Source organism: Leptodactylus fuscus, chromosome 5, assembly GCF_031893055.1.
Source record: "Leptodactylus fuscus isolate aLepFus1 chromosome 5, aLepFus1.hap2, whole genome shotgun sequence".
Classification (NCBI taxonomy): Eukaryota; Metazoa; Chordata; class Amphibia; order Anura; family Leptodactylidae; genus Leptodactylus; species Leptodactylus fuscus.
The window spans coordinates 43,518,261-43,543,566 of record NC_134269.1 but is presented as its reverse complement, the minus strand read 5'-3'; the positions used below and the strand labels follow the sequence as shown (position 1 = coordinate 43,543,566).

The window sequence follows — 25,306 nt, the reverse complement described above, 5'->3', positions numbered from 1 at the left end:
GTCCGAAAAATACGGTATATATATATAATTACACACTGTGAGGAAGTTAGCTCGGTAGAAGCAGTGGTGCGGACCCTAGCAGTCAAGACAGGGACACAAAGTATACAGCAAAAACTGGTTTATTTAGGAAAAAAACCTTGAAAATACATAAACTTTGACTTTAGGCACAAAATAGACAAAACAAAATACAGCCTTAACTTCAGGGAAAAACAAAAGAAAGAGCTGCTCGTCTGAGCCACTAACTAAACAGAACTGATAACCTAACCATAACAGGTGCAATATAGTCTTATCGGACTCAGGGTTACAAGACAGAACCATACACCTCCTTTCACCCCTTGGAACTGCACACAATGCAGGATCTGCAGCTTTTTTCTGACGCTAGGTTCACACCAGCGTTCTTCTTTCCGTTCTGTGCTTTCCGTCTTCTGCATGCCAGAAGACGGAAAGCACAGACCGGGTCCGGCCGTGAGCGGCGGTGAGCGTTTTATGCTCTCCGCCGCGAAACCGGATTTTTTTATCCGGACACAGAGTACTGCATGTCCGACTCTGTGTCCGGATTATAAAACCCGGTTTCGCGGCGGAGAGCATAAAACGCTCACCGCCGCTCACGGCCGGACATCTCTCTCACCCATTCAAATGAATGGGTGAGAGAGACTCCTGAAGGTTTCCGTCTCCTGCCTCTGTTTTAGGCAGGAAACGGAAACCTGAACTACGGAGTTCACAACGCTGATGTGAACGAGCCCTGACCCAGTAATGAGCCAAGGGTCTACCCGCCCTGGACCACACACATGTCAGAAACCTGGGGCTGATATATCTGGACTTCCGCACTCTGCCTGTCACTTTCTCACAACATCTATACAGTTATGTCTAGAAGTATTTGGACTCTGACAAATTTTGGTATTTTAGCTGCTTACTAAAACATATTCAAGATATAGTTAAAGCCCATATTGATTATAAGTGTAGACTCGCAGCTTTAAATTGGGGAAATTTACATCCTATTTGAAGGAAAGGTTTAGGAATTACAGCTCTGTAATATGTAGCTGCTTCTCTTTCAAGGAACCAAAAGGTAATTGGACAATTATCTGAAAATTTAATGGATTACATGATCTATTACCTTCTTAATCCATCATCAATCAAGCAGGTAAAAGGTCTGGAGATGATTTCCGGTGTGGCATTTCCATTTGGAAGCTGTTGAGGTGAACCCACAACATGTGATCAAAGGACCTCTCAATGGAAGTGAAGCAGAGCATCATTAGGCTGAAAAAAAGGAAAGAAATTCAAGTTTGGCCAAATGAACAGTTCTTGGAAGGGAAAGAAAAAAATAAAGCACATTGGTGACTCCAAGTCCTGGATATTCGCAGAAATTTTTTCATAGTAAAGAAAAACCTCTTCACAATATACACCCAAGGTCAGACTGGCCCACCGGGGGATCGGGGATTCCCCCGGTGGGCCCCAAGTCTTCACTATTAGTCCTCATTATGGGGGCCTTTATGGGAAACTACCGGACCTCCACTGCCTTTTTTTCATTAGGCAGTGGAGGTTCGGTAAAGCCTCTACCTAGGACCGATGCCAGCAGCAGGATCGGACTGGGGTGTCTAGGGCCCACCAGTGGAATTGTTTTTAGGGGTTCATCACTGTCACGGAGCAAAGGTATACGTCTTCCTCCGGATGGTCTTTTGAATCAACACGGACGCAAGAGGTCAGGAGACAACAGCAATTTATTGTAATCCACAAAGTTAGTAGCCGGCGGCGGTCACATCAACCGTAACAACAATAAGTCCACAGAAGTCACAATCCAATGATAGCTTTGGCTCCTTGGTCCTGTAACTAAATTCTGGCTCTCTACAGAGCTGTGCACAGGCCGGCTAACACATACTAACTCCAGCTACAACTATATACTAAACTGTTACTTCCTCTATCTGTGGGTGGGAAGGGCTGAGTCACAGATCCTTCCCCCCTCACCTATACCAAGGAGAGCAGACTCCCTGTCTACTATGGACAATGCACCGTCCAACATCTTCTTGGAGACACTGATCAGATTATCTCCACCCATTGTCCTCACTAGTTAGAGGTATTTGCATACAATGTGCTAACACACTAGACCCGAATCAGCCAACTACACACTGATGTTTACAACAGGTTAGAGAATACATTCCACATGAAATATATATTACACATTGCCTATTGCCGGACTCTAACCATCCCGTGACAACCCCTCCCCCTCTCAAAACATGTGCATGACACAATTGGCCTACACAGGTAAATTGGGGAATGCACATCAGTCTCTATAGCTCATATGTCCTCCTGCCGGGATAACCCATCTGCGTTCTGGTGTTGGTTCCCTCGGCGGTACTGAATGGTAAAGTTGTAGGTTTGAAGGGCTGGCATCTGGCAGAAAATCCGGTCGATCCATGTTGGCGTCTCTCTGAGCTTGGCTTCGGGTCACTGCTCCCACAAAGTGGCACTGTAGATTTCCAACATCGTTGCCTAACAGAACATCGGCCGGCAGCCCGCTCATCACACCAATTGTGCATCGTTTTGGTCCATAACCATAGTCGAGTTCCACGGTAGCTTTAGGAATACGTCTCCGAGTACCCCCTGCCAACTTGATAGAAATGCCAGGGCCCTCCTCTAGGGCCTCGGGTCGCACAACTCGGGGGTCCGCTACCGTTAGGAAAGCTCCCGAGTCCCGGAATCCAACAACTGTTCGGCCATCCAGTAGGACCTCCTGCAAGTGCTTCCTCTGAAGGTTTGCGGGATGTGTGGCGGAAGGCTGAATCCCATAGACCCCTGGAGGTGGAACCGATGGGTCATTCATGGAGTCATCTGGAAATGGGGCCAAACTTTCTGTCCTAGGGGTGGTTCCCAGGTAGTGAATAGGCCGGGATGCCACGGTGGCCCGTGCCCCCATGTTAGCAGGGCAACTAGCTTGCAAATGTCCAGGCCGCCCGCACCCAAAACATCTGCGCTCTAGCATTCTTCCAGTGGGTCGTTGTCTAGGGACAGGGTTGTTCATAGCTGGAGGCCGATGGGCTGGGGCAGGGGTAGAGGGGGAATTGTAATCCTGAGGCCGGACACGAAAGGTGGGTGGCTGGCTGAAGGGTGTCTGGCGGACTGTGGTAGTTTTCCGCTCCTCTGCAAACAACCTCTTCCACTGTGGCTTGATGGTCAGGCCCTCATCTGCAAGAGAAGCAGCTTGCTCCACTGTGGCTGGGTTCCGTTCCAGCACCCACTCACGGATCTCAGCGGGGCACTGGGAAAAGAACTGTTCCTTAAGTATGACTTGGAGGATCTTATCGACTGTGACAGCCTCCTCTCCTTCTAGCCAGCGCTTGCATGCTTGCTTCAACTTGTGGGCGAACATGTGGAAGGAGCTTCCCCCATTGTAAGACAAAGAGCGGAACTGAACTCGGTAGGTCTCTGGAGTGACTGCATAATACTTCTGCACCGCTCTTTTAATGGCCTCATAGTCCCGCTGATCACTAGGGTCCATAGCTCTGAGAGCTTCCGCAGCCCCATCTCGTAGGTGCCCCACCAGATACCGGACCCAATCCTTCTCTGGGACTTCCATCAGGTGGCACTGGTGTTCGAAGTCCTGAAAATATCCATCAACATCCCCAGCCGCTTCATCAAAGGTCTTGAAGTGTTTATGGGAGACATATGGTGGTTCTCTCACTGTTGGGCTGGGGGTCGACGTTTGATTATAATTCCTCTTAGTTATCTCAGCCATTCGCCTTTCATGCGCCATTCTTTCCTTTTCATGCGCCATTCTCTGTTCCTCCTTCTCCGTTTCCTGAGCCCTCTGTAACGCTCTACTCCTTTGCTCTGCAGTTGCTTCTAGCCCCAGCACTGCCAATTCCTCCTCATACAAAACAACCCATCTGCTCTTTTGGGTCTGTACCTGCCACTCCCGTATCTCTCCAGTCTCCTGGGGGCAGCCCTCCTCATGGTCGCTTTGCAGGGTCATCTCCTCCAGTGCCTCGATCAGTTGCTCTTTCGTTCTTCCCTGGTAACTCAGGTTTAGTTCCTGGGCCCTTACTTGTAGACTTGCCATAGTCCAGTTCCTGTATTCTGAGGTTGTGGCTCCATTAATCGCTGGGCTGCTGTAGTCCATCTCGCTGTCCGCTGTTGATCCCACCGCTGCCAACCAGTTGTCACGGAGCAAAGGTATACGTCTTCCTCCGGATGGTCTTTTGAATCAACACGGACGCAAGAGGTCAGGAGACAACAGCAATTTATTGTAATCCACAAAGTTAGTAGCCGGCGGCGGTCACATCAACCGTAACAACAATAAGTCCACAGAAGTCACAATCCAATGATAGCTTTGGCTCCTTGGTCCTGTAACTAAATTCTGGCTCTCTACAGAGCTGTGCACAGGCCGGCTAACACATACTAACTCCAGCTACAACTATATACTAAACTGTTACTTCCTCTATCTGTGGGTGGGAAGGGCTGAGTCACAGATCCTTCCCCCCTCACCTATACCAAGGAGAGCAGACTCCCTGTCTACTATGGACAATGCACCGTCCAACATCTTCTTGGAGACACTGATCAGATTATCTCCACCCATTGTCCTCACTAGTTAGAGGTATTTGCATACAATGTGCTAACACACTAGACCCGAATCAGCCAACTACACACTGATGTTTACAACAGGTTAGAGAATACATTCCACATGAAATATATATTACACATTGCCTATTGCCGGACTCTAACCATCCCGTGACAATCACCAAGACCCCTACAGACCAGCGATACCGAGACAGGGCGGCTAAAGGTAATAACATCTCAGGAGCCATGTTGCTCACCTACCATACAATGTGCAACAACATACTACCTAAACCTACTGCTACACTCTGTATGGAAAGTGAACAGCGCGGCTCCTAGAAATGTTACCATTACCTGTAGCCACGCTGTCCTGGAAGAGCTGATCTGCAGAGGTCCTGGCTGTTTTATCATCACAGATGTAATATTGATGGTCTATCCTAAGGACAGGCCATAAATATTAGAAACATGGATAAATCCTTTAAAGATGTTGTCCAGGAATTGGAGCAACCCAATTTTTACAATAAAAAAAAAAAACATACTCGCCTGTCCTCAGCATCCTGTTGTCCACCACCATTGTCCATTCAGTCTCGTGTTGGCACCTTCTTGGTGGGCGGAGGAGCGGAATAGCAGAATCGCTCCTGCCGCTGCTGGCTTCATCTGTGCCGGCGTCTACACTCCCCGGCATCCGCCTCCCTATTACAGCGGATGCCAGGTCTGTATTACATTGTGAACGCTGTACGTCCGATGCCTAGTGCATCAGCAGTGCACACGCAGGGCCAGCGATATAGAAGCGACGACTTCTTGCCGCTGGCTTTGCATATGTAACCCCGCCCACCAATTAAAGCCGGAAGAAAGGAGAATTTACTGCAGCGAAGACTGGTGAGTATGCGACGTGGGAATACCCCTTTAAGCCCAAGAGCATCTTCCTTCAGCCCTTTCTTTAGCATCTCACTGCTGACACCGGCCCTGGGTAGAGGCCTCACCGAACCTCCACTGCCTATGGAAAAAAAAAAAAAAGGCAGTGGAGGTTCGGTAGGGTCCCATAAAGGCCCCCATAATGAGGACTAATAGTGAATGTTTGGGATTCCCCGTCCCCTGGTGGGCCAGTCCGACCCTGGACCTGGCACATGTACCCAGCTGTGTGCACATAGTCTGAGGGAACAGACCTGAGAGTCTGATTCGTGAAAAAATACCTCATATCCTACTATTCACAGGCACAGGCTTATTTGTGTGAGTAAGCCATAAGATGCTATGCTTCAAGGTGCAAACCCCCGGCACAGGTAAATGTGTATTGTGGGATTGTATAGTTTATGGCATGCGCTCATCTGTATTGCTGCTACTATATGCTGCAGCAAACTAATGCCAACGAGCCGACTACAAACACAGACACAAAACCAGATCCCGTGCCGTATACCACCAGGCAGAGTTGTCCCCCTTTACGCTACTTACAGCCGACGTTATATAAAGAGCTGTGATGCTCTGCGCCCCCTTCAGGATCCTACACCACATGACAGCCTGCCTACTCGCACTACAGATTGTGACTTCCGGCCGGAACCTTCGCGCTGCGGCCTTGTTGTGAGGCGGAAGCTTATGTGTGTGCGCAGTGCCTGGAAGTTTCCAGATTGTTGTTCCGGTGTAGTGAGAAGATGGGTCGTAGCCGGAGCAGGTCCCCGGACAGGAGGAGAGGTGAGAGCCGGGTGCTATATACTTCTATATCACATATACTGGCTGTATATAGTATAGTTATAGGCTCTATATGGTGACTGCTGTACTCCGAGGATGTCTATAAGACATTGGCTGACTTAACCATTTCCTGATGTGTTTGGGATTGGACTTGTAAGAGCAGACATTGGTATCAGACCCCTGCCATGCTCCAGATAGGATGTAGCTGTGTCTATAACCCCCATACACTACAGTGAAGACCACTGCGCGTGTACAGGGCAGATCTAGCCCATGCTGTTGTGGGAATATCTCAATCACGTCGATACCAAATTTGTATCATGTTTTAATCATTTTAGAAAAAAATTCTAAATTTTGAAGAAACAAACAAAAAAAAAAAGTTCCTATCACCATATTCTGACCCCTATAACTTTTTTATACTTCAGTGTAAGGCGTCTTCTTTTTGCGGGACGATACGTAGTTTTTATTGGTACCATGATGGGGAATGTATTTTGTTTTGATCACTTTTAATTGCGTTTTTTTAGGATGGTAATTTGGCGAAAAAATGCCATTTTGATTATTATTCCTGATACGGTGTTTACGTATATTTTAATAGTTTTGGCGTTTTCGTTCTTGGGGATGCTTAATGTGGTTATGTCCACAGTTATTTATAGTTATGTGTGATCTAAGGAAAGGGGGGCGATTTAAACTTTTAGGGTTTTTTTTATATTTGGATTGGAAAAACTTTTATTTTATTTTTTTTAACTGCAGGCATGCTTCACTAGTTATTATTATTATTATTATTATTATTATTGTTTATTTATATAGCGCCATTAATTCCATGGTGCTTTACATTTGGGGGTTACATACAATACACAGAATATACAGGTAGATATAATACTAACAGTGACCGACTGGCACAGTGGGGTAGAGGGCCTACAATCTATGAGGGAAGGGGGGTAGAGACAGAAGGGGAGGGGGAGACAGTACAAATGGCAGTGCGGTGATAGTGTTATTGGAGGTTGTAGGCCTTCCTGAATAGGTGAGTCTTCAGCGCCTTCTTGAAGCCTGTGATTGTGGGGGTCAGTCTTATGTGCGGAGTAGGAGGTCATTGGAGGATCTGAAGTTACGTGTGGGCAGGTAGCGGGAGATTAGTTACATTACTATGGCAGTGCTGAGATCCTTCAGAAGGCTCCAGGCTGTTATGGAAACGGGACGCAGGGGGACATCCCATTACCAAGAAGAAAAGAGAAAGTGAAAGTAACCACTCTGATGCTGTGGTCGCATTTGACCACGGCATTTGAGTGGTTAAATGCCAGTGATCAGAGTCATCTTTGATCATGGGCAATGTTGCCAGGTCCCTGCTGTATGAAACACGGCAGCTAGTGCGGCCGCTCTGTTTCAGAGTGGCCGCCATGTTTTTTCAGTGCACCAGGAAGTAACTGTACGTCCTGGTACACCTAGGGGTCAAAAAATACATGAACTGAAGTAATAAAAGTATAAATCCCTTCACTTTTCCATATAAAAAAAAAGTTAAAAAGGACCTTTCACATCCATTGGACTCCCGGAATGGAATACCGAACGCAGATGTGAACCAGGGTTTGCCCTTTTGTTGCCTCTCCTGGACCTCCTCTCATTATACTTTGGGGTCTAAAGAGACTCCAGGATATAATAGCAGTTTGGCCATGTCCAGATGAAACTGCTGGTTGAACTTCGCAAGACAAATCTCATGAGGTTCACCCAACACATACTCCCACTGTAAAAGGGCCGTGTTTTAAAAGGGAGCGTTACCTAATTTGCCATTAATTTTAATCAAGGTAAAATGCCCAATTAATCAGGAATTTAATTAAGGTTATAATCGTCCAGCCCTAGTTAAAGGTGTATTCTCATCTTATAAAGAGTATAAATGCCCCATTCACTTGCATTGGATGTTGAGTGGCAGCAGATTTGATGAGGACTTGTCTGCAGGATCTTGTCAGACAATCCAAAATGTGTGAATGGGCCATTAAATCCATGGAGGCAGTTTAGAAAGTTGAATAGCAGCCATTCCCTTACCATTACTAAGCCCTCTCATGCATATCCCCCTCCCTCTGTCCTATGGTAACTTTTTATGTAGTTAAGAGTTTGATTTTTTTTGTTCCCTTAGAACGCAGACGTTCCAGATCCACTTCTAGAGAACGCGAAAGGAGGAGACGTGAGCGCTCCAGGTCTCGGGAGAGACGGAGAAGCCGGTCGCGTTCTCCTCATAGACGCCGCTCCAGGTATGGTTTGTGTTTAGTTTGTTTGAGTGGATGCCTAAGATTTCTCCATCTTATAAAGTCGTGCCATATCATTATCACTTTATGATTGGTGACAGTCTGACTTCTAGGATCCCTGCACAGCCATATCCTGGGCCATTCATTGTGCAGGGAATGGGGTTGGCTGCCGATCTGTAGTTTCAGCAGGGGGCTTTGTTGTGAAAGGAAAATTTACAAGAGGTTACATTGCTATACCAATACTGCATCTGCTTTATTATCCCACAAAACAAAATGTTGCTGTTCTCAGGCCCATTAGAAAAAGACATGACATAAATTGTAAGGAAGGTAATATTACAAGTGAGGAGGGGGAATTTATTAAGACTGTCGTTCTGTACATCAGCCTTAATCTGTCCCCCCACTGGTACTAAATGTGCCATAATTATTGAGAATCTCTGGCCTAGCATAGATTTTGGCCCTGCTCCATCTTACAAAGTGGCAAGCGGGGTGAAAAAACTGCTGTTGTGGTACATTGTAGGGGAAAATCAGGGTCACGTGTCCAGATCTGCCGCTGCTACATTAGCATGTTAGTAAGATGGCGCTATATAAGCAAGCTAAATAAATATCCCCCCATATCCTCATTATTGGGACAGGATGTCAGCTTGTCTATTGATTCCCATGAGACTTGCAATAAGGCTTTCCTAGGCTGAGGTTTCCTGCCATTAATCTGCATTGCTGTTAGACTGTAATCTGGTTTTTTTTCTGTATAGGAAATCATCTCTGCACACCCAGATTACCTTGTAAATTTTACTTCTACAATGCAGCCAGTCAGAGTGGATAGAGATGTGGTATTTCAGACTTATTCTAACCAGACCCTCATATAACTCTCAAATATACAGCTGACAGCTAAAACCCCCACCCCACCTACCTCATAATGATGTACACTTAGAATGAATGGCCACAAGTGTTCTACATTAGGAGAAAGAGTTAGATCGCTGCTGTTGGACACTTCTGTCCCCTCCAGACCCCATTGGCAATGCTTTTTTCCCCAGGGGTAGAAGGAATTGGACCTGGTGAAATCCAGCATGCACAGTAGTAACAGATTTTGAGGGGCAGTAGAGGCCTCCATACACTTAGACTGTTTGCTGATCTCACTTATAACTAATGCATATAAATCTAGATTACTGTGTAGGTATGTAGCTGTATACTAATGATGCTGTGCTATCAGTATGGAAACTGAACAGCAGGTGTTATCACCCATGGTGTAGTGGAATCATATCATTTTCTAGACCTCACTTAGAATGTAGGTAGCATTTTGCAGTAAAATATATTTTGGAGAGCTAAGAGTTTTTGTTTGTAGGTCACCACGCCGGCACAGGTCCTCCTCCCCTTCACCTGGTAGACTTAAGGAGAGGCGTGATGATGACAAGAAAGATGGTAAAGATTCAAAAGTGGTCAAGGAGCGGCAGATCGCAGGTGAGCACAAAGAAGAAAGTGAATTTTATGATAAAATGTATATGTATGGATCCTTCTGATGGTATTGGTTGATGAATTGTGTACCTTTTTCTACAGCGGAGGATCTTGAAGGAAAGACTGAAGAGGAGATTGAGATGATGAAGTTGATGGGTTTTAGCACATTTGACACCACAAAGGTATGGCAGGTTTTTTTTCTTAGCATTTCTTAGAAGTGTGTACACTTTTCATTACCACTGTGTTACAGTACATGGCGTCGAGTATATTTTCTCATACCTTTGGGATGCATTATTCCTCTGTCATTCCTACCCGAAATTTATGAGTAAGTTGACAGCTGGGCGTTAACAATATAGTAAACCTAAGTTGTCAGTTTAATCACAAATTCCTAGTAGGTATAACACAGCATAGAGTTATAAGAAAGATGCCTCAGAATGATCCTATTTGGAGTACGAGTACGGCTGGACGATTAGGACCAAAAGCACGGTTAATTGAACATTTTACCTCGATTTACGATTAATGAACTATTATTTGAGGAAACTCTGCTGTTTTACAGGCCATACCCCCTAATTATATGTCACGGAATCTGATTTTGGTTATTCATGTGTCAGCAATAGTGAATGACATATCTTTTAGCCAATGGCAATGACAGACAGGATGACATGGAAGAGAAATAATGGAAATATACAATGTGAGCAAGTTCACATCCATTAACTGAGCGGCCTTTAGATTGTGGTTATGTGTTTTTGACTGCTGATGCATACGGCTGAACCATGTGCAAGGAGTCTACACAGCTTCTTACTCACTGCTGTATAAGATGTATCAAATAATATCAAAATAGTGGGACACCTACCGATCAGCAAGTTACCCCCAATCCTTTGGAAAAGGGGGAACTTGCTGTGGATAGACAACCATTTTAGGCAACTTTTCTTCATATTGCTAATTGATTGATTTTCTTTTCTCTCTTCTCAGGGGAAAAAAGTAGATGGATCTGTTAATGCATATGCCATAAATGTGTCTCAGAAAAGAAAATACAGGTAAGGCCATGCATGTGTACAGGGTTTAACACTACATGTATAACAATGGCTGAAGCTTCTTAGACCATCTATTCTGACTTCAAACCACATATTTGTTGGCTTAGTTTGCATAAAAAAATATGCAGGAATTCTGGCTCACAGTGTTGCATCATAAAGAGGTTTTGTCATTACAGACTTCTATCTATCCACTATGCATAGGATAGGGAGTAAGTATCAGATTGCAGGGATCAGACAGGCAGATGCACAGAGTCCCCTTCTGCATCCTTCATGTGACTGAAGGGCATCTTGCATATTTGTCTGGCACTTCATTTACTTGTATAGGGCTCCAATAGTCGTGAATGGATCCTCGGTCCAGGCGGACATGGAGTATGCATGGGGGGCTCTCGGGGCGCACCAATCTGCTGTTGATGACCTATCCAAAGGTTAGGTGATAAATAGAGATGAGCGAGTACTATTCAAAACGGCCGTTTCGAATAGCACGCACCCATAGGAATGAATGGAGGCAGTTGGCATGCGGTTGGTTAAGCAACAGGACGCCGGCCCCGTCTGCGTGCCGGCCGACTCCATTCATTGCTATGGGTGTGTACTATTCGAAACGGCCGTTTCGAATAGTACTCGCTCATCTCTAGTGATAAACAATAAAGTGACAGAAACCCCAGGTCCTGTGGTTTCACGTATCCAGGAGGTGCCCCCTTTTTGTTCAGGGCACAGAGGTCTCTGACTGGGAGGGCAAAGTAATTATCCATGTACAGTTCTAGAAGTTTTGTGTTTGGGATGCTAGAAGGGAGGGATGCCTTCACTACCAAGACCCCTGGGCCCCTCCCTGCAATGGAAATCATGGCCCTGGGGACATGAAAGCAGGATTTCTTGGTCATGCAACCTGCTTATCCAGAACCTCAGGTATATTTTCATTGCTCTCCTTGTTTTTGTTTTTTTAGCAGGGATCGGAACTGCTGACAGACTCCCTTTAAAACCAGTGCCTTACAAATGTTGTGCCCCAAACAAATAGGCTTGGCGTAGCACGTATTTCTCTCTATTATGCTAGGTTTAAAATGACTGATTTTCCCATTATTCCCATCTACATAGTTTGTTTTGGGTTTGCTTGTACTATTAGTTCATTAGCAGCTTCTTTGATTAAGTTTAACCCGTTTTGTTACTTGTACATGACGCCCTGTAGTAATAGGACCATGTTTAATGTATAGCTGCTACTTAGAGAATATTAATACAATTCCCTGGAACATCTCTCTGTGGGAATCACAGAAAATAATAGCTGAGATGACATGGAGGCCGCCCTGCACACCCGCTTACACTGGGGTTGCCAAGCAACACTGTCAGGCACACATGAGTGAAAGCACATGTACAAAAGATCAGAGGCAATTGGATTATTCTGTCATTGTGAGAATATTGCTTAGGACCAAGTCACAATGGCTAAACCAGTATAGCGGAGATAACATTGAGTGTCATAAATAGGGGCCATGTCTAGATTTCCTGGTAAAACCCTGTAATAGGCAATCTGACACCATCAAAAGGTGTTGTAAACCACTTATATGCTCTTACGGGGGTGGTCAGTGGTATATGGTACATACATTTTTGTGTCAAAGTGCAAACTTGATGCAGAGAAAATACATTTTAAGGGTGCATTCACACTGAGTAAACGCTAGCTTATTCTGAACGTAAAACACGTTCAGAATAAGCGGCGTCTAAAGCAGCTCCATTCATTTCTATGGGAGCCGGCATACGAGCGCTCCCCATAGAAATGAATGGGCTGCTTCTTTCACTCCGTGCAGTCCCATTGAAGTGAATGAGGAGTGCCGGCGTGTACGGCTCGGCATGAGCAGAGCTTGCCGTATACGCCGGCACTCCCCATTCACTTCAATGGGACTGCACGGAGTGAAAGAAGCAGCCCATTCATTTCTATGGGGAGCGCTCGTATCCCCGCTCCCATAGAAATGAATGGAGCTGCTTTAGACGCCGCTTATTCTGAACGTGTTTTACGTTCAGAATAAGCTAGCGTTTACTCAGTGTGAATGCACCCTAATATGTATACAAATGAGCCTCTTGGTGCACCTTTGGCCACATCTGCCAGAGCACTCGTTGTCATCTGTAGTCCTCAGCTAGATCTCGGCCCCTGAAGTGCCAATTGACGAGAAACACATTGATCGGCCTTTGTTTGCTTTGAACTGATTGCCCAGACTAATGCAAACAGAGGGAGGAATGATCTCTACTGCAGTTATGTTTCCCCTATTCATCTGAGTGGGTCACTGCTAGGACTGTCCACATCACACAGAGTAATACGCCAATGATGATCTGCATATTTATATAACACAAATATATTCTACACTTCACAAATCATAGTGTACATGAACAGATAATGTCAGACATCACCATGTAGGAAAATAATATCTAATATATCAAACAACAGAAGCAAGGGTCCTGCTCAAAAGAACTTACAATGTATGAGCACAACAGGATAGCCGCAAGGGCATTTGTGGTGGCTAACCAGCTGTGAGCACTGCCTGTGTGTCCTCAGCCTGATAGACATTGCTGCTGTCCAGATCAGACTCGTGAATGGACTGGACTTTCCTTGTCTTATCTATATAACTAGGCATCTTTAGGGGTGGTTCACACATAGGAATTGGATGCTAAATTTAAGGCAGAATCCACCTAAAATCTCCCTCCCATTCATTTCTATAAGAGACAATAGTTTCCTTTTTTTTTCCAGCTAGTGTTAAATGTAAGTGTCCTTCTTATTTTTCCGGCCGATTCCACCTGAGAACTTCCATTAAAATGAGTGGGAGGCAGAAAATGCCCCTTTTCTGTCAGCATGGAATTTGCCCAATAAACGCAAAAGACAGTGGTACTCTTCTCCAAATTCCTTTTCTAATTCAGCATCTGGGGCGACACGGTGGCTCAGTGGTTAGTACTGCAGCCTTGCAGCGCTGGAGTCCTGGGTTTGAATCCTGCCAAGGACAACATCTGCAAGGAGTTTGTATGTCCTCCTCGTGTTTGTGTGGATTTCCTCCCATTCTACAAGACATACTGATAGGGGAAAAATGTACATTGTGAGATCTAAATGTTGAGAAAATGTTGTGTTGGTTTTTGTTGAGCAGAAATCTGCTTCACATTCCTGAAGCAGAAATTTTCTGCTTAAGGGTCTGTTCACACTTAATTTTTTGGCAGCGGATTTTGACGCAAAATCCGCCTCAAAATCCGCTGCCAAAAATGGCTCCCATTGACTTCAATGGGAGCCGCTCCCTTCTTTTTTCCACTAGCTAGCTAGAAGTGAGCTGCCCTATCTTGCCCCGATGCGAGGCCCCCTCCCGATTGGGCCCATTCATTGGGGCCTAATCCGAAGCAGAATGCCGCACTGCACTGGCATCCCATCGTGGCTGGCCTCCTACAATGGTCACAAACAGAGTGTAAATTCCGCCATGTGAACATACCCTAAGCGTCAACTTCCTGTGTAAACCATCCCTTACCATTGACTATTCTACCAAGGAGTTCCCTATGGGCATCACCCAGCTTTCCTTGGCATAAACGAATCCATATTGATGGTGATAGATAATGGCACCTGCTCTAACATTGTTCCTTTTGTGTCTATGATGCAGGCAGTACATGAACAGAAAAGGAGGATTCAACAGACCTTTGGACTTTATTGCATGATGTGTACGAGCACTATGTACAGTATATATATATTCAGGACACTTGACGTCTGCTGGATTTGGCACCACCAGGAACCTTCACTGTAGTTGTACCTGTCAGTCCTCACGACTACACATAGGATCTTGCGAGTGGTCAGTCTAAAGCCCATTATCACTTTTTAATTTTTTTTTTTGTAACCCTTTGTTGGATTTGTATGGTTTTGTTTTCTTTTTGGTGATCTATAATAAAAGTTTTGTTATGTAACAAGTCCTATCCTTTCCACCCCTTTATCTATTCTCATGCCATCCTGTCCTGCTGTCCTTCCCATAACAATTGTTTATGTGACAAATTGACTTACAAAATACAGTATTGTGCAAAGGGTTTAGGCGAGTGTAGAAAAAATGTTGCAAAGTAAGAATGCTTTCAGAAATAGAAGTGTTTAATTTATTTCTGTCAATTATTAAAATAATAAAGTGAATGAATGAAAAAGCAAAATCCCATCAGTATTTGGTGGCGTCCTAAAAGTGATGATACGGCCCCCACAGAGCTCTGATCCCAACATCATCCAGTCTGTCTGGGATTATATTAAGGGACAGAAGGATTGGAGCGAGCCTACATCTACAGTTCCTAAGGATAAGCCATTGATATTGTGAACCCTGAAATCTCCTTTAGCATGAACACAGATAAGCCTCTGTTTCTGGTGGATCAGCGCATGCACTGGGAGGCATCTCATTGTATAATATATATATATATATATATATATATATATATATATATATATATATATATATCAAATCCATAAGATAAAAATTGACTCCAGCCCGGTCGTAGCGGAAAATACAAGTCCCCCCCCCTAATATGGGCCCAAAGCACACCCTAAACCAGGTGCTCCCATTAATTAATCCAATAGAATAAACAGAATGTTCGTTCCCACAATATAGGCGGACTCCAAATTATTTCTACAAATCCACACACAATAAAAACAACAAGAAAACTCATACATAACAAAAAAAAACTGCCTAAATAAAAAACTTTAAAAAGAAACTGTGATTAAATCACATATTCGACCAAATTTTGGACAGATGCCCCTGTTCCACACAAAATGATCGAATAATGTGACTGCAAACGACACAATAATGTATAACAAATAGACCCAATTGTATGTCCGAATATGAGGAATCAGATGTCGGATGTTGTGAAGCCGTGTCATTTACCGGGATACAAAGTAGCCTACTTTCACATTTATAATATTAGTAGGATAGATAGATAGATAGATAGATAGATAGATAGATAGATAGATAGATAGGTGATGATTATGTATATTGGGGTTTGCTATTTAGTACACCTACTACAGCACCTATTTTAAGATGATCAGCAGTGGATTGACATAAAGTTCACCTGGTACCTGGGCTGTATACTGAGGAAGGGATATAGCAAGTGGAGCCGAGGGATAATCCATGGTCGTACTGTAATTCCATACGTGCAGACTCTGGCTGTCTGGTAAGGAGTCAGGCCTTGCTGCATAGTGCACCATGGGAAGTGTAGTTTGGAATAGCTAAAGGTTGCTTATCCCCATGTGACTGGCTGTTCTGCAAGTAATGGTGTGGCCTAGTAGCTATACACTACCCTTGGCTGTACCCGTGTTTATGATCTCGCATTGTTCAAGGCTGGAGATAAGGTTGAGCATGTGATATAGAAGTTACTGCATCAAGGACTCATTTAGCAGCACGCGAGGAATGTAGAAAAGCAAAGCCATAACATGTCCTTAGGGTAGGGGAAAACCTGCAGGTCATGGGGTTCAACTGATCAGGAAGATGGGAACAACCTTGGGCTATCTCCAAGTGGAGTGGCGTCTACGCTGCCCATCCATTCAGACAAAAGCCCCCCATTCTCCTAGACAGAGGGAGTCTAGTAGTTTGTATACTCTAGGTAACCGGTGGTCTCGGCATATGTTATATTAGGGTTAAAGGGAACCTGATATTAGATTTGATCTTGAAGATGCCCATGTAGGATATAAGTGGTGAACCTTACCTTTACTATGTCACATAGCCTGGAGGAGTTTCCTATTCCTGGTCCCAATGTTGTTCATGATTTTTACGCTGTGCCTGTATAGTGTAATAGAACGAATATAGCATGTGTAAGATCATGTCTGTAGGGTGGAATCAGACCTGAAGGGCACATATAGGGACACAGACAGGAGGACCCATTTCCATTACAGCTACACCAAGTGCACACTTCGAGCAAGTTTGTATGTAGTGTGTGACCCACAATCTCTGCCCGTGTACCAGAAAATCCCATCTAGGCTGGCGTAGCGTTGTGCTGTATCTGGTGTAATTCTACCAAATTTGTCAGGTCACTGGGGGCCGTGCACACTACATTATAGAAAAGTGCAGTGACTGAAGGAATCTAGGAAAAAAGCCACAAATTTCTGCTAAATATATCGCTTGTGCAAACATTTGCAACTTTCTTACCCCAGAAAAGTGCATGAGAGATGGATAAAGTAGTTTGGGGGGATATTTATGAGAGGTTAGAGTTACCACTTATATCATCCACACCCATTTCAGCATTATGTGACATATAATGGTCAGGTGGTGGTTGATGGGAGGGCAATCTAATGACTAGGGGGATATTTAGTTTGTGTAACAGGAGATTGCATTGTTATGATTGTGTTGCAACCAGGATCGTGACCGATCGCTCGACCTCTCCCATGTTCATGTCACAAAGCTAAAAGTCTTGGTGGCCCTCACCTTGTGAATTCTGGCTGATCGCTTTTCTCCTAGTTGGTGGTTTATCAGATGCAGTAGCTGTAGTTGCCTGTAGAGGTCAGTGTCGGTTTAGTGTCTGCGGCTATACGTCTTTATAACAAGCCTGCATATAAATAACACACTTGTGGAGAGAATCTGTATGGACTTGTTCATACTACAATGTTACAGCGGACCTTCCCCTGTGCCAGTCCTGTACATTGGGTTCTAGGTGATGAGAGACGATTATTTTTGGGAAAGCTTGTAAGTTTTTCTGGGGGCAAGGGGTGGTTTCTGATGCAACCTATTATATGAAACCCCTTATCATTTATTACATTGAGAAAGCACCAGCAACATTGCACAACCTATGGCACATACTTGTCTTCTATAATTTAGGCAGTGGACTTGGTTCTGACCATGCGCTTTAGACCACCCCCTCATATACACTATGCACACTGAATTTGCCACTGAGAAGAGAGGAGTAGACCTGTGGCCGGCGCAACTGGTAATGGCTTATTTCACCAGAGAACATGATGTAATGTAACCTTAACACACCCGATCTTCCCCCTCCTCCCCCTGATATCTGCTATTGATGAAGTCAGGACACCTCTTACACATCACGTACTTGGCTGGACTTGCCAAAACCAACAGGTTCTGCCAGCTGTGAATTTCTGGATTGGCCTTTTTTTGTTTTTCTTCTTTCCTCCTGGCCTTCCAAGACTCATAACTTTTTTTATAGTTTTTTTGCTTAAATGGGTTTTATTAAAGATTTTTCAAAATAATACAGAACAAACAAACATGAAGTCGAGCAATAATGAAAAAACATAACAGTCCGCGGACAGGGAGGCCAAAAAGACCCCCCTCCGCACAAATCAAATACAGCCCAACGAGAAAGGGAAAAGGAATAGACAAGAAACAAACAAACACAAGACGAAGACTAAAAGAACCACAACGGAAGCAAAAGAAGAAAAGGAGAAGAAAACAGACGGCCATGTCACACTCAAGCAAAGGCAGAAGAGAAGGCAGACGACTCCTGGAACATAACCCAGGGACGCCAACGAAGTTCAAACTTGGAATAGTCAGGGGAGTCTTCCGCCACCAAGGTCTCCATCCGCTGAATAAGAAGGAACTCCTGGAGGAACTCAATCAAGGAGGGAGGGGTAGGGCTGCGCCAGTGTCTGGGGATGACGGTCCTGGCGGCCACGAGAAAGTGCCCCAGGAGATCCTTCTTAATCTCCGACAGCTTACCAGGGATAACCGACAGAAGTGCCAGCTGGGGAGAGACAGTCACCGAGCGCCCACTGACCCTGGAATACAAAGAAAACACCGCGTCCCAGAAGGGGCGCAGAACATCACAGTCCCACCATATGTGCAACATAGTACCCCTAGCGGAGCCACAGCGCCAACATGAGTCCGGAACAGCGGGAAAAATCCTATGGAGAAGCACTAGACACCTATACCACCGGGACAGAATCTTATAATTCCTCTCCTGAGCACTACAAGGGAGGGCCAGCTTGTGAGAGAGCAAAAAGGACCGGTCCCAATCCGCAGATGACAAACCCACAGGAAGGTCGGCGTTCCAAGCGGCGACGTAGGGAGGGAGTTCCGCAGTGATATCCGAGAGGAGAACATCATACAGAAGCGAAAGGGCACGAGAGGGGGAGGTCTGACGCCCGACATAGGATTCAAGGGCTAATGGAGGAGAAGAGAGGCGAGGAGTGAGCGAAAACTGCTTCAGAAAGGACTGGAGTTGAGCGTACTCCAACCACGAGAGGCGCAGATCAGGATGAGAACTACACAGCTGGGCGAACGGAAGGAGCGGAGAATCACCCGCCACCTCCTGAAGACAAGTAGAATCCGCTCGGTCCCAGCAGAGGAACCGGTCAACCGAGCAACCAGGAGGGAACATAGGGTTGTCGAAGAGGGGAGTCAAAGGGCCCGGGACACGGGCCAAGCGGCCAGAAGAACAGACCAGATCCCATACTTTCAGAAAATGCGAAGGGAGAACGTAGAGGCCAGGGGATTTAGGACGAAAGTGCGGAGAGATCCATGGCCAAGAGGAAAGCGAAGACGAAATCAGATCAAATTCGATGGAAACCCACTGCTTATCATGGCGACGGAACTGCCAATCGAACAGACGAAGCAAAACCGAGGCACGATAGTAAAGGCGCACATCCGGGAGATTTTTATAGTTTTTTATTTTCCCATCAACATAGCCATATGTGAGCTTGATATTTGTACTTGTAGTTTTTAATGGCACTATTTAAAGAGGCCCCTTCACCATTTTTGATCCACATTTGCATCCACTGATCCTGATACACAAGGAATTTTTCCCACCATTCCCAATCAATCAGTGCAACTAGTTTCTTTGTCTGATATGATAGACTCTCTACTGTCAAGTGGGTGGAGTCAAGCAGGGGCAGGCAAGGAGTGTGAATCGGTGCACTGCTTGCTTCTACTTAACAGTAGAGAATCTAAATGACATACGGGGCACTAAAACTAACTATACTGATGGTTCGGGAATTGTGGGACAAGAATAAATTCCAACAGGAGCGGACCATGTTTTTTCTTATCCTAGTTCAACCCCTTTCAAGGGATTCTATCATTGGATACCCTTTTTTTCTGACTAACACATAGGAATAGCCTTAAGAAAGGCTATTCTTCTCCTACCTTCAGATGTCTTCTCCGCGCTGCCGTTCAGTAGAAATACCAGTTTTCTTCTGTATGCAAATGAGTTCTCTCGTAGCACTGGGGGTGTCCCCAATGCTGCGAGAGAACTGTCCAGCAATGCCTCTATCTTCGCCTGGAACAGCCTCTCCCTGTGTCTTCTTCCGTCCTGGCTTTCAATCTTCTTGGCCTTCGGGCAGAGCCGACTGCGCATGCCTGGGCCACAAGAAAATGGCCACTTACACCAGCTTACTGTGTAAACAGCCATTTTCTTGTGGCCTGGGCATGCGTAGTCGGCTCTGCCCGAGGCCTAGAAGATTGAAAGCCAGGACGGAAGAAAACACGGGGAGAGGCCATTCCAGAAGAAGATAGAGGCATCGCTTGAGATTTCTCTCGCAGCTTTGGGGACACCCTCAGTGCTGCAAGAGAACTTATTTGCATACCGAAGAAAAACGGGATTTCTACTGAACGGCGGCGCAAAGACATCTAAAGGTAGACTATTCCTACATGTTAGTCAGAAAAAGAGGGTATCCAATGATAGGATCCCTTTAACTCAGAGGCTAGACTTAATAGCATCAGTACAGTGAGCCTTTACAAGACCACCGGCTGCCATATCAACAAATCTGCTCCATGCAACAGCATCATGGTGGTAGGGGAAAGCAGGAGGTTGTCGAAACCCTCAGATATACATAGGGCACAGTGTAGTGTTTGGAATAGGCCCCACCGCACTGACCCTTGCTGAGGCTACTTGTCATTTCCTCATCGTTCAGATATCTAAGGCCTAACCTCGGATATTAGTAGATTAAAATTTTTAGATAATACATTGTGTTAATGCTATGCATCTATAATATGCTACCCATTGAAATCTATGGGCCTACACTATACCTCCATAGGCCAGGACGGATGCCTTTGTAACATTCCTGCTGTGTGCATGAGACCTTAACGTTCACTTGGTCTATTCGGCAGACATATACAGTGCAGGATTTCACACGTTACTCATGCAGCACATGAATAAACTCCACACACACTACTTTTACCATGTTTGTCAAATGCAGCCCACACACATGGGTGTCTTCCAGTTCAGCTTCCGTCAGCTCATGTTAGGCTTAACCCATTCTGCACTGGGGCATGGGAAAGGATTGCTTTGTAATGTAGTGAATCGTAGCGTCCTTCAGAAACTTAACTGACAGGGACAGAATGTAACTAGAAACATGTTACCAAATGAGGGCATGTTCAATGATTTGTTACCCAAGAGCCATCATGGAGATAGAGTATCCAAGGAAATCACCAACAGATCAACTTTATTTGCATTTGTCGAGATATTTCAATGAAAATGATCATTGAACAAGTGGAAAACCTGACATTCGATATATGCAGAGAAGAGGATATTGTATATGGTATTGCCTGTGTTGGCACTGGATCAAGATCTCTAGAAACTGCTCGCAAAACATTTTAGCTAAGGATACATGGGGAGGACATGCTGCTGAATTTCTATGTGGAATGTATGCAGTAGATAACCACAAGTATGCCCAATGTGACCCAAACTTAGAGATTCTTTCCATACTGTCCCAAACAAAACCACCGTACAGCAACCAAAAAAATACAAAGTCCAGTCACATTCACGTGACCACCTGTCAAAATCCAGAATAACCACCTTTGGCAGATTGGACCGCTACAAGACGTGCAGGAAGAGAGGGGATGTTGTGATTATGTTCACTGGGATGTTGAGCCATGCCGACTCCAGTGCCGTGGCCAGCTGCGCTAGGTTACACATTTGAGCATCCATGACGCGAACAACCCGATCGAGGTGGTCCCACAGATTCTCGATTGGGTTCAAGTCTGGGAAATTTGCTGGCCAAGGGAGTACGGTAAACTCATCCTGGTGCTCCTTGAACCACGCACGTACACTGCGAGCTTTATGACACATTGCATTGTCCTGCTGGTGGATGCCATCATCCTGAGGAAAAACATTTCACATGTAGAGGTGAACATGGTCCGCAAGGATAGATGCATACTTGTGTTGATCCATCATGCCTTCCACAATGATGAGTACACCCAGATGGCTGATGACACGTGCCTTCTGCGATTGGTTATTTAACGTAGGCAGTGGTCACATTAATATGACTGGACTGTGTAATACCACATAGTGCACTGGTCTTATTACTGTGAGCACTGGTGGCAGAGACTCCACCCTATTAAAGGTTTTTTGTTTTTGTTTGTTTTGTTTTTTTACTCCCTAGCGAGCCTTAAAATAATAAACACTGTGGGACAGCAACACCAGTCTTCATAGCTATGGAGCCAGGACCTCAAATAGGAGGTGCACCGTACGCCAGCCGTCTATATCCCCCATCATTTAGGCTGATGGTTCTGTTCCCTTTTCAGGAGAGTGGCCAGGATGGTGCATATATTCTGTCTCTTCCCCCTCTCCTTCTGTCTCTACCCCCTTCCCTCATAGATTGTAAGCCCTCGCGGGCAGGGCCCTCTACCCCACTGTGCCAGTCGGTCATTGTTAGTATTATATCTACCTGTATATTTTGTGTATTGTATGTAACCCACAAATGTAAAGCACCATGGAATTAATGGTGCTATATAAATAAATAATAATAATAATATTAATCAGTCACAATTTTTTGCACAAAAATTGCAACTTTTTATGCCTTATATGCCAAAAAAATGGCATACAGGGCATATGAAATCTGAGAGAGCATTGACTGAATACAATGTTCCCACTGACATGACTTCACTGCTGTAGCCTCAGAGGTGACAGCCAGCACCAGCTCAGTGCAGGAATAGAAGGAAAGAAGCAGGTACTTTAGTATCAGTGCTTTTTTATTTTCTAACCCTCCCCTTACTCCGTACCCAGTATGATACCTCCAGATTTTCCCCAATATGTTTACACTGCACCTCCTCCTATATTACAGCCCCCCAGACAGGACCTACTTCTTCCTATGGCATGAAGGTGCCATGGTCAGTTTTTCATGGCTTCGTAGTATTCAGACACTATTAGTCACACCACTTCATAGAACCTGGAAGACGACCAGGACAGAAGAGAGAAGAACAAGAGGACAACTGGATGGAATCTGTATTAAATAAGTATTCACTGCTATATAAATATATACCTATATAACAGTGATCGCCAACCTGTCACTCTTCAGCTGTTAAAAACACCATAACTGCCAGCATGCCACTCCAGTCTTCATCTGTCAGCACATGCTTGAAGTTGTAGTGTTATCAAAAACTGGCACATTCCAGGTTGGAGACCCAAGCTGTACACCACACTTCTATTATACTACAGACAATTCAGCTTTGAAGGGGTTTTCCAGCCACAAATGATTTTTGATACTGATGACCTGTCTACAAGATAGGTCATCAGAATGTGATTCGTGGGGGGCCGTCAAATGGACCCCAAACAGATCGGGTGACCTTCCAGCCTCTTAGAATTTGAAGCTAAGCAGTGGACAGGGAGTGGAAGCAGGTCGGCTGCTATTAAAGTAGCCCTGTCCATTTCCATAGCTTCTGGTACCTAGAGGCTTGCAGATCAGTGTACCTGTATAGGATCCAGGTGTTGGACCCTCACAGATCAGATACTTATGACCTATCCTGTGGATAAGGTCATCAGTATTAAGAATGCATTTTGGACCAGAAAACCCCTTTAGCCCGGGGCCCCATGTGGCGTAAATGCTGCAATTTGCCTGCTGCAGAAACGCCACAGAAAAACTCACAGAATTTTACAGTTAGTCACAGCAAAGTGGATGGGATTCTAGTGGTCCCTATGCCCACTGTGCTGCGGACACGCCACAAATTCAAAAAACGGCACAAACTTTCTGTCTAAAGAATTGCAGGAAGAATCATGATTTGTTGCCACCACGGTTTTTCCCATAATGCTTTTTTACTGTGGGATGCTACGTGGGGCCTTAGCCTTACACTGAGGCCCCACGTTGCAGAAAAGCTGCTTTTTTTGTTGCAGATTTTGCTGCGTGTTTTTTTTGGCCAAAGCACAGAATGGCTACAAAGGGAATGGGAAGTATAGAGGAAGTATTTCTACTTCTACCTTTTGTACTTCTGGCTTTGGCTCAAAAGACCGCAGCAAAATGTGCAATAAAAATCTGCTTTTCCTCAATGTGGGGCCTCAGCCTAAGACCCCATGGGACTTTACCATGGGACCTTATGCAAGAGATAAATATGAGACAATATCTGCTCTTCACTAGTGGACAGTATAGGGGTCAGGGCTAACACCAACATCCCTCTCCCACCTTTCAGAAAACCCCTTTAAGGCTAAGGCCCCACGGACTGGAAATGCAGCGCTAAAGTGCTGTGGGAAAAACCGCGGCAGGAATGCATCACGGTTCTTTCCACAGCGCTTTTAACAGAAAGTTCACAGAGCTTTCCTCCGTGGACTTTCTGTTACCATTATATCTACGGGAAAGCCGCTGGCATTTCCGTAGATATAATTGACATGCTGCGATTTCCAAAACCGCGCCTGTTTTGGAAATCGCAGCGTTTTCAATCGCAAAGTGGGCATGGGATTTGCATGGATCCAATCCACTTTGCAGATACTGCATAACGCCTTGCTTTTTCCCACGGTGTTTCCTCCGCCGGCAAATTGCAGCATTTCCGGCCCATGGAGCCTCGGCCTCAAGGAGTTTTCCCTTCAAAACTTATAGATCAGTGAGGGTCCAATAAAATAGAGTGGTGGGTGGGCAGCACATTGACCACTACATTTACTTCACTAGGAGTGCTGGAGATAGTCATAGTACAGCACTGTGCTATCTCTGGTGCTTCCATTGAAATAAATAGGTCCATGTGTGCTCTACTAAAACAACCAGTATGCTCAAAAAATCTCCCATTCGCCTAATCAGCGGGGGTCTGAGCTGTCGAATCCTCACTGATCTGCAGGTTACCCCCTATCCTATGGATAGCAGATAACTTGCTTTGATGGAAAATCCCCTTTAGCCATTGAAGGAGCTATTTAGGCCATATGCACACAGTGTAGGTACTGAGGCTTCTTGTACAAGATAAGAGATACTGTGGGGGCGCATTCTCTGATGGACTAAAGTGGGCCTTTCTTTCTATTTATATAAGACTCCAGTATATAAATGCCACCATGTATCCATGTCATAATGCCATGGCCTGGGGCCCTCCAGAACCCCTGCACATACTACATGAGGATGCTTGCTAATCTGGTGTACTGCTCCTTTAAGGGCATACTTCCAGCTGAGCTGTGCTCGCTCACATTTTCTTTTCCAGCTGCCCTCTGCTCATTGATCCCTTTCCTATACCATGTGCATTGGGTAAGTGACAAGTCTGT

At 45.1% G+C, this 25,306-nt stretch overlaps 1 protein-coding gene across 1 annotated transcript; it reads left to right on the top strand.

Annotated features, from left to right (window-relative positions):
- Positions 1 to 6,123: 6,123 nt before the first annotated feature.
- SNRNP27 (small nuclear ribonucleoprotein U4/U6.U5 subunit 27) lies at positions 6,124 to 15,010 on the top strand. The gene is made up of 6 exons (XM_075273069.1): positions 6,124 to 6,234; positions 8,354 to 8,468; positions 9,802 to 9,917; positions 10,014 to 10,093; positions 10,884 to 10,948; positions 14,557 to 15,010. The coding sequence occupies exons 1-6, from the start codon at positions 6,195 to 6,197 to the stop codon at positions 14,609 to 14,611; spliced, it is 471 nt and encodes a 156-aa protein (XP_075129170.1). The 5' UTR covers positions 6,124 to 6,194; the 3' UTR covers positions 14,612 to 15,010.
- The last annotated feature ends 10,296 nt before the right edge of the window (positions 15,011 to 25,306 follow it).

Bases quoted from the DNA above. Each gene is read 5' to 3' on its own strand.
- SNRNP27 (XM_075273069.1), top strand. From the start codon at position 6,195: ATGGGTCGTAGCCGGAGCAGGTCCCCGGACAGGAGGAGAG. The intron at 9,918-10,013 runs GTGAGCACAAAG...CTTTTTCTACAG, and splicing joins CAAGGAGCGGCAGATCGCAG to CGGAGGATCTTGAAGGAAAG. The intron at 10,094-10,883 runs GTATGGCAGGTT...CTCTCTTCTCAG, and splicing joins GCACATTTGACACCACAAAG to GGGAAAAAAGTAGATGGATC.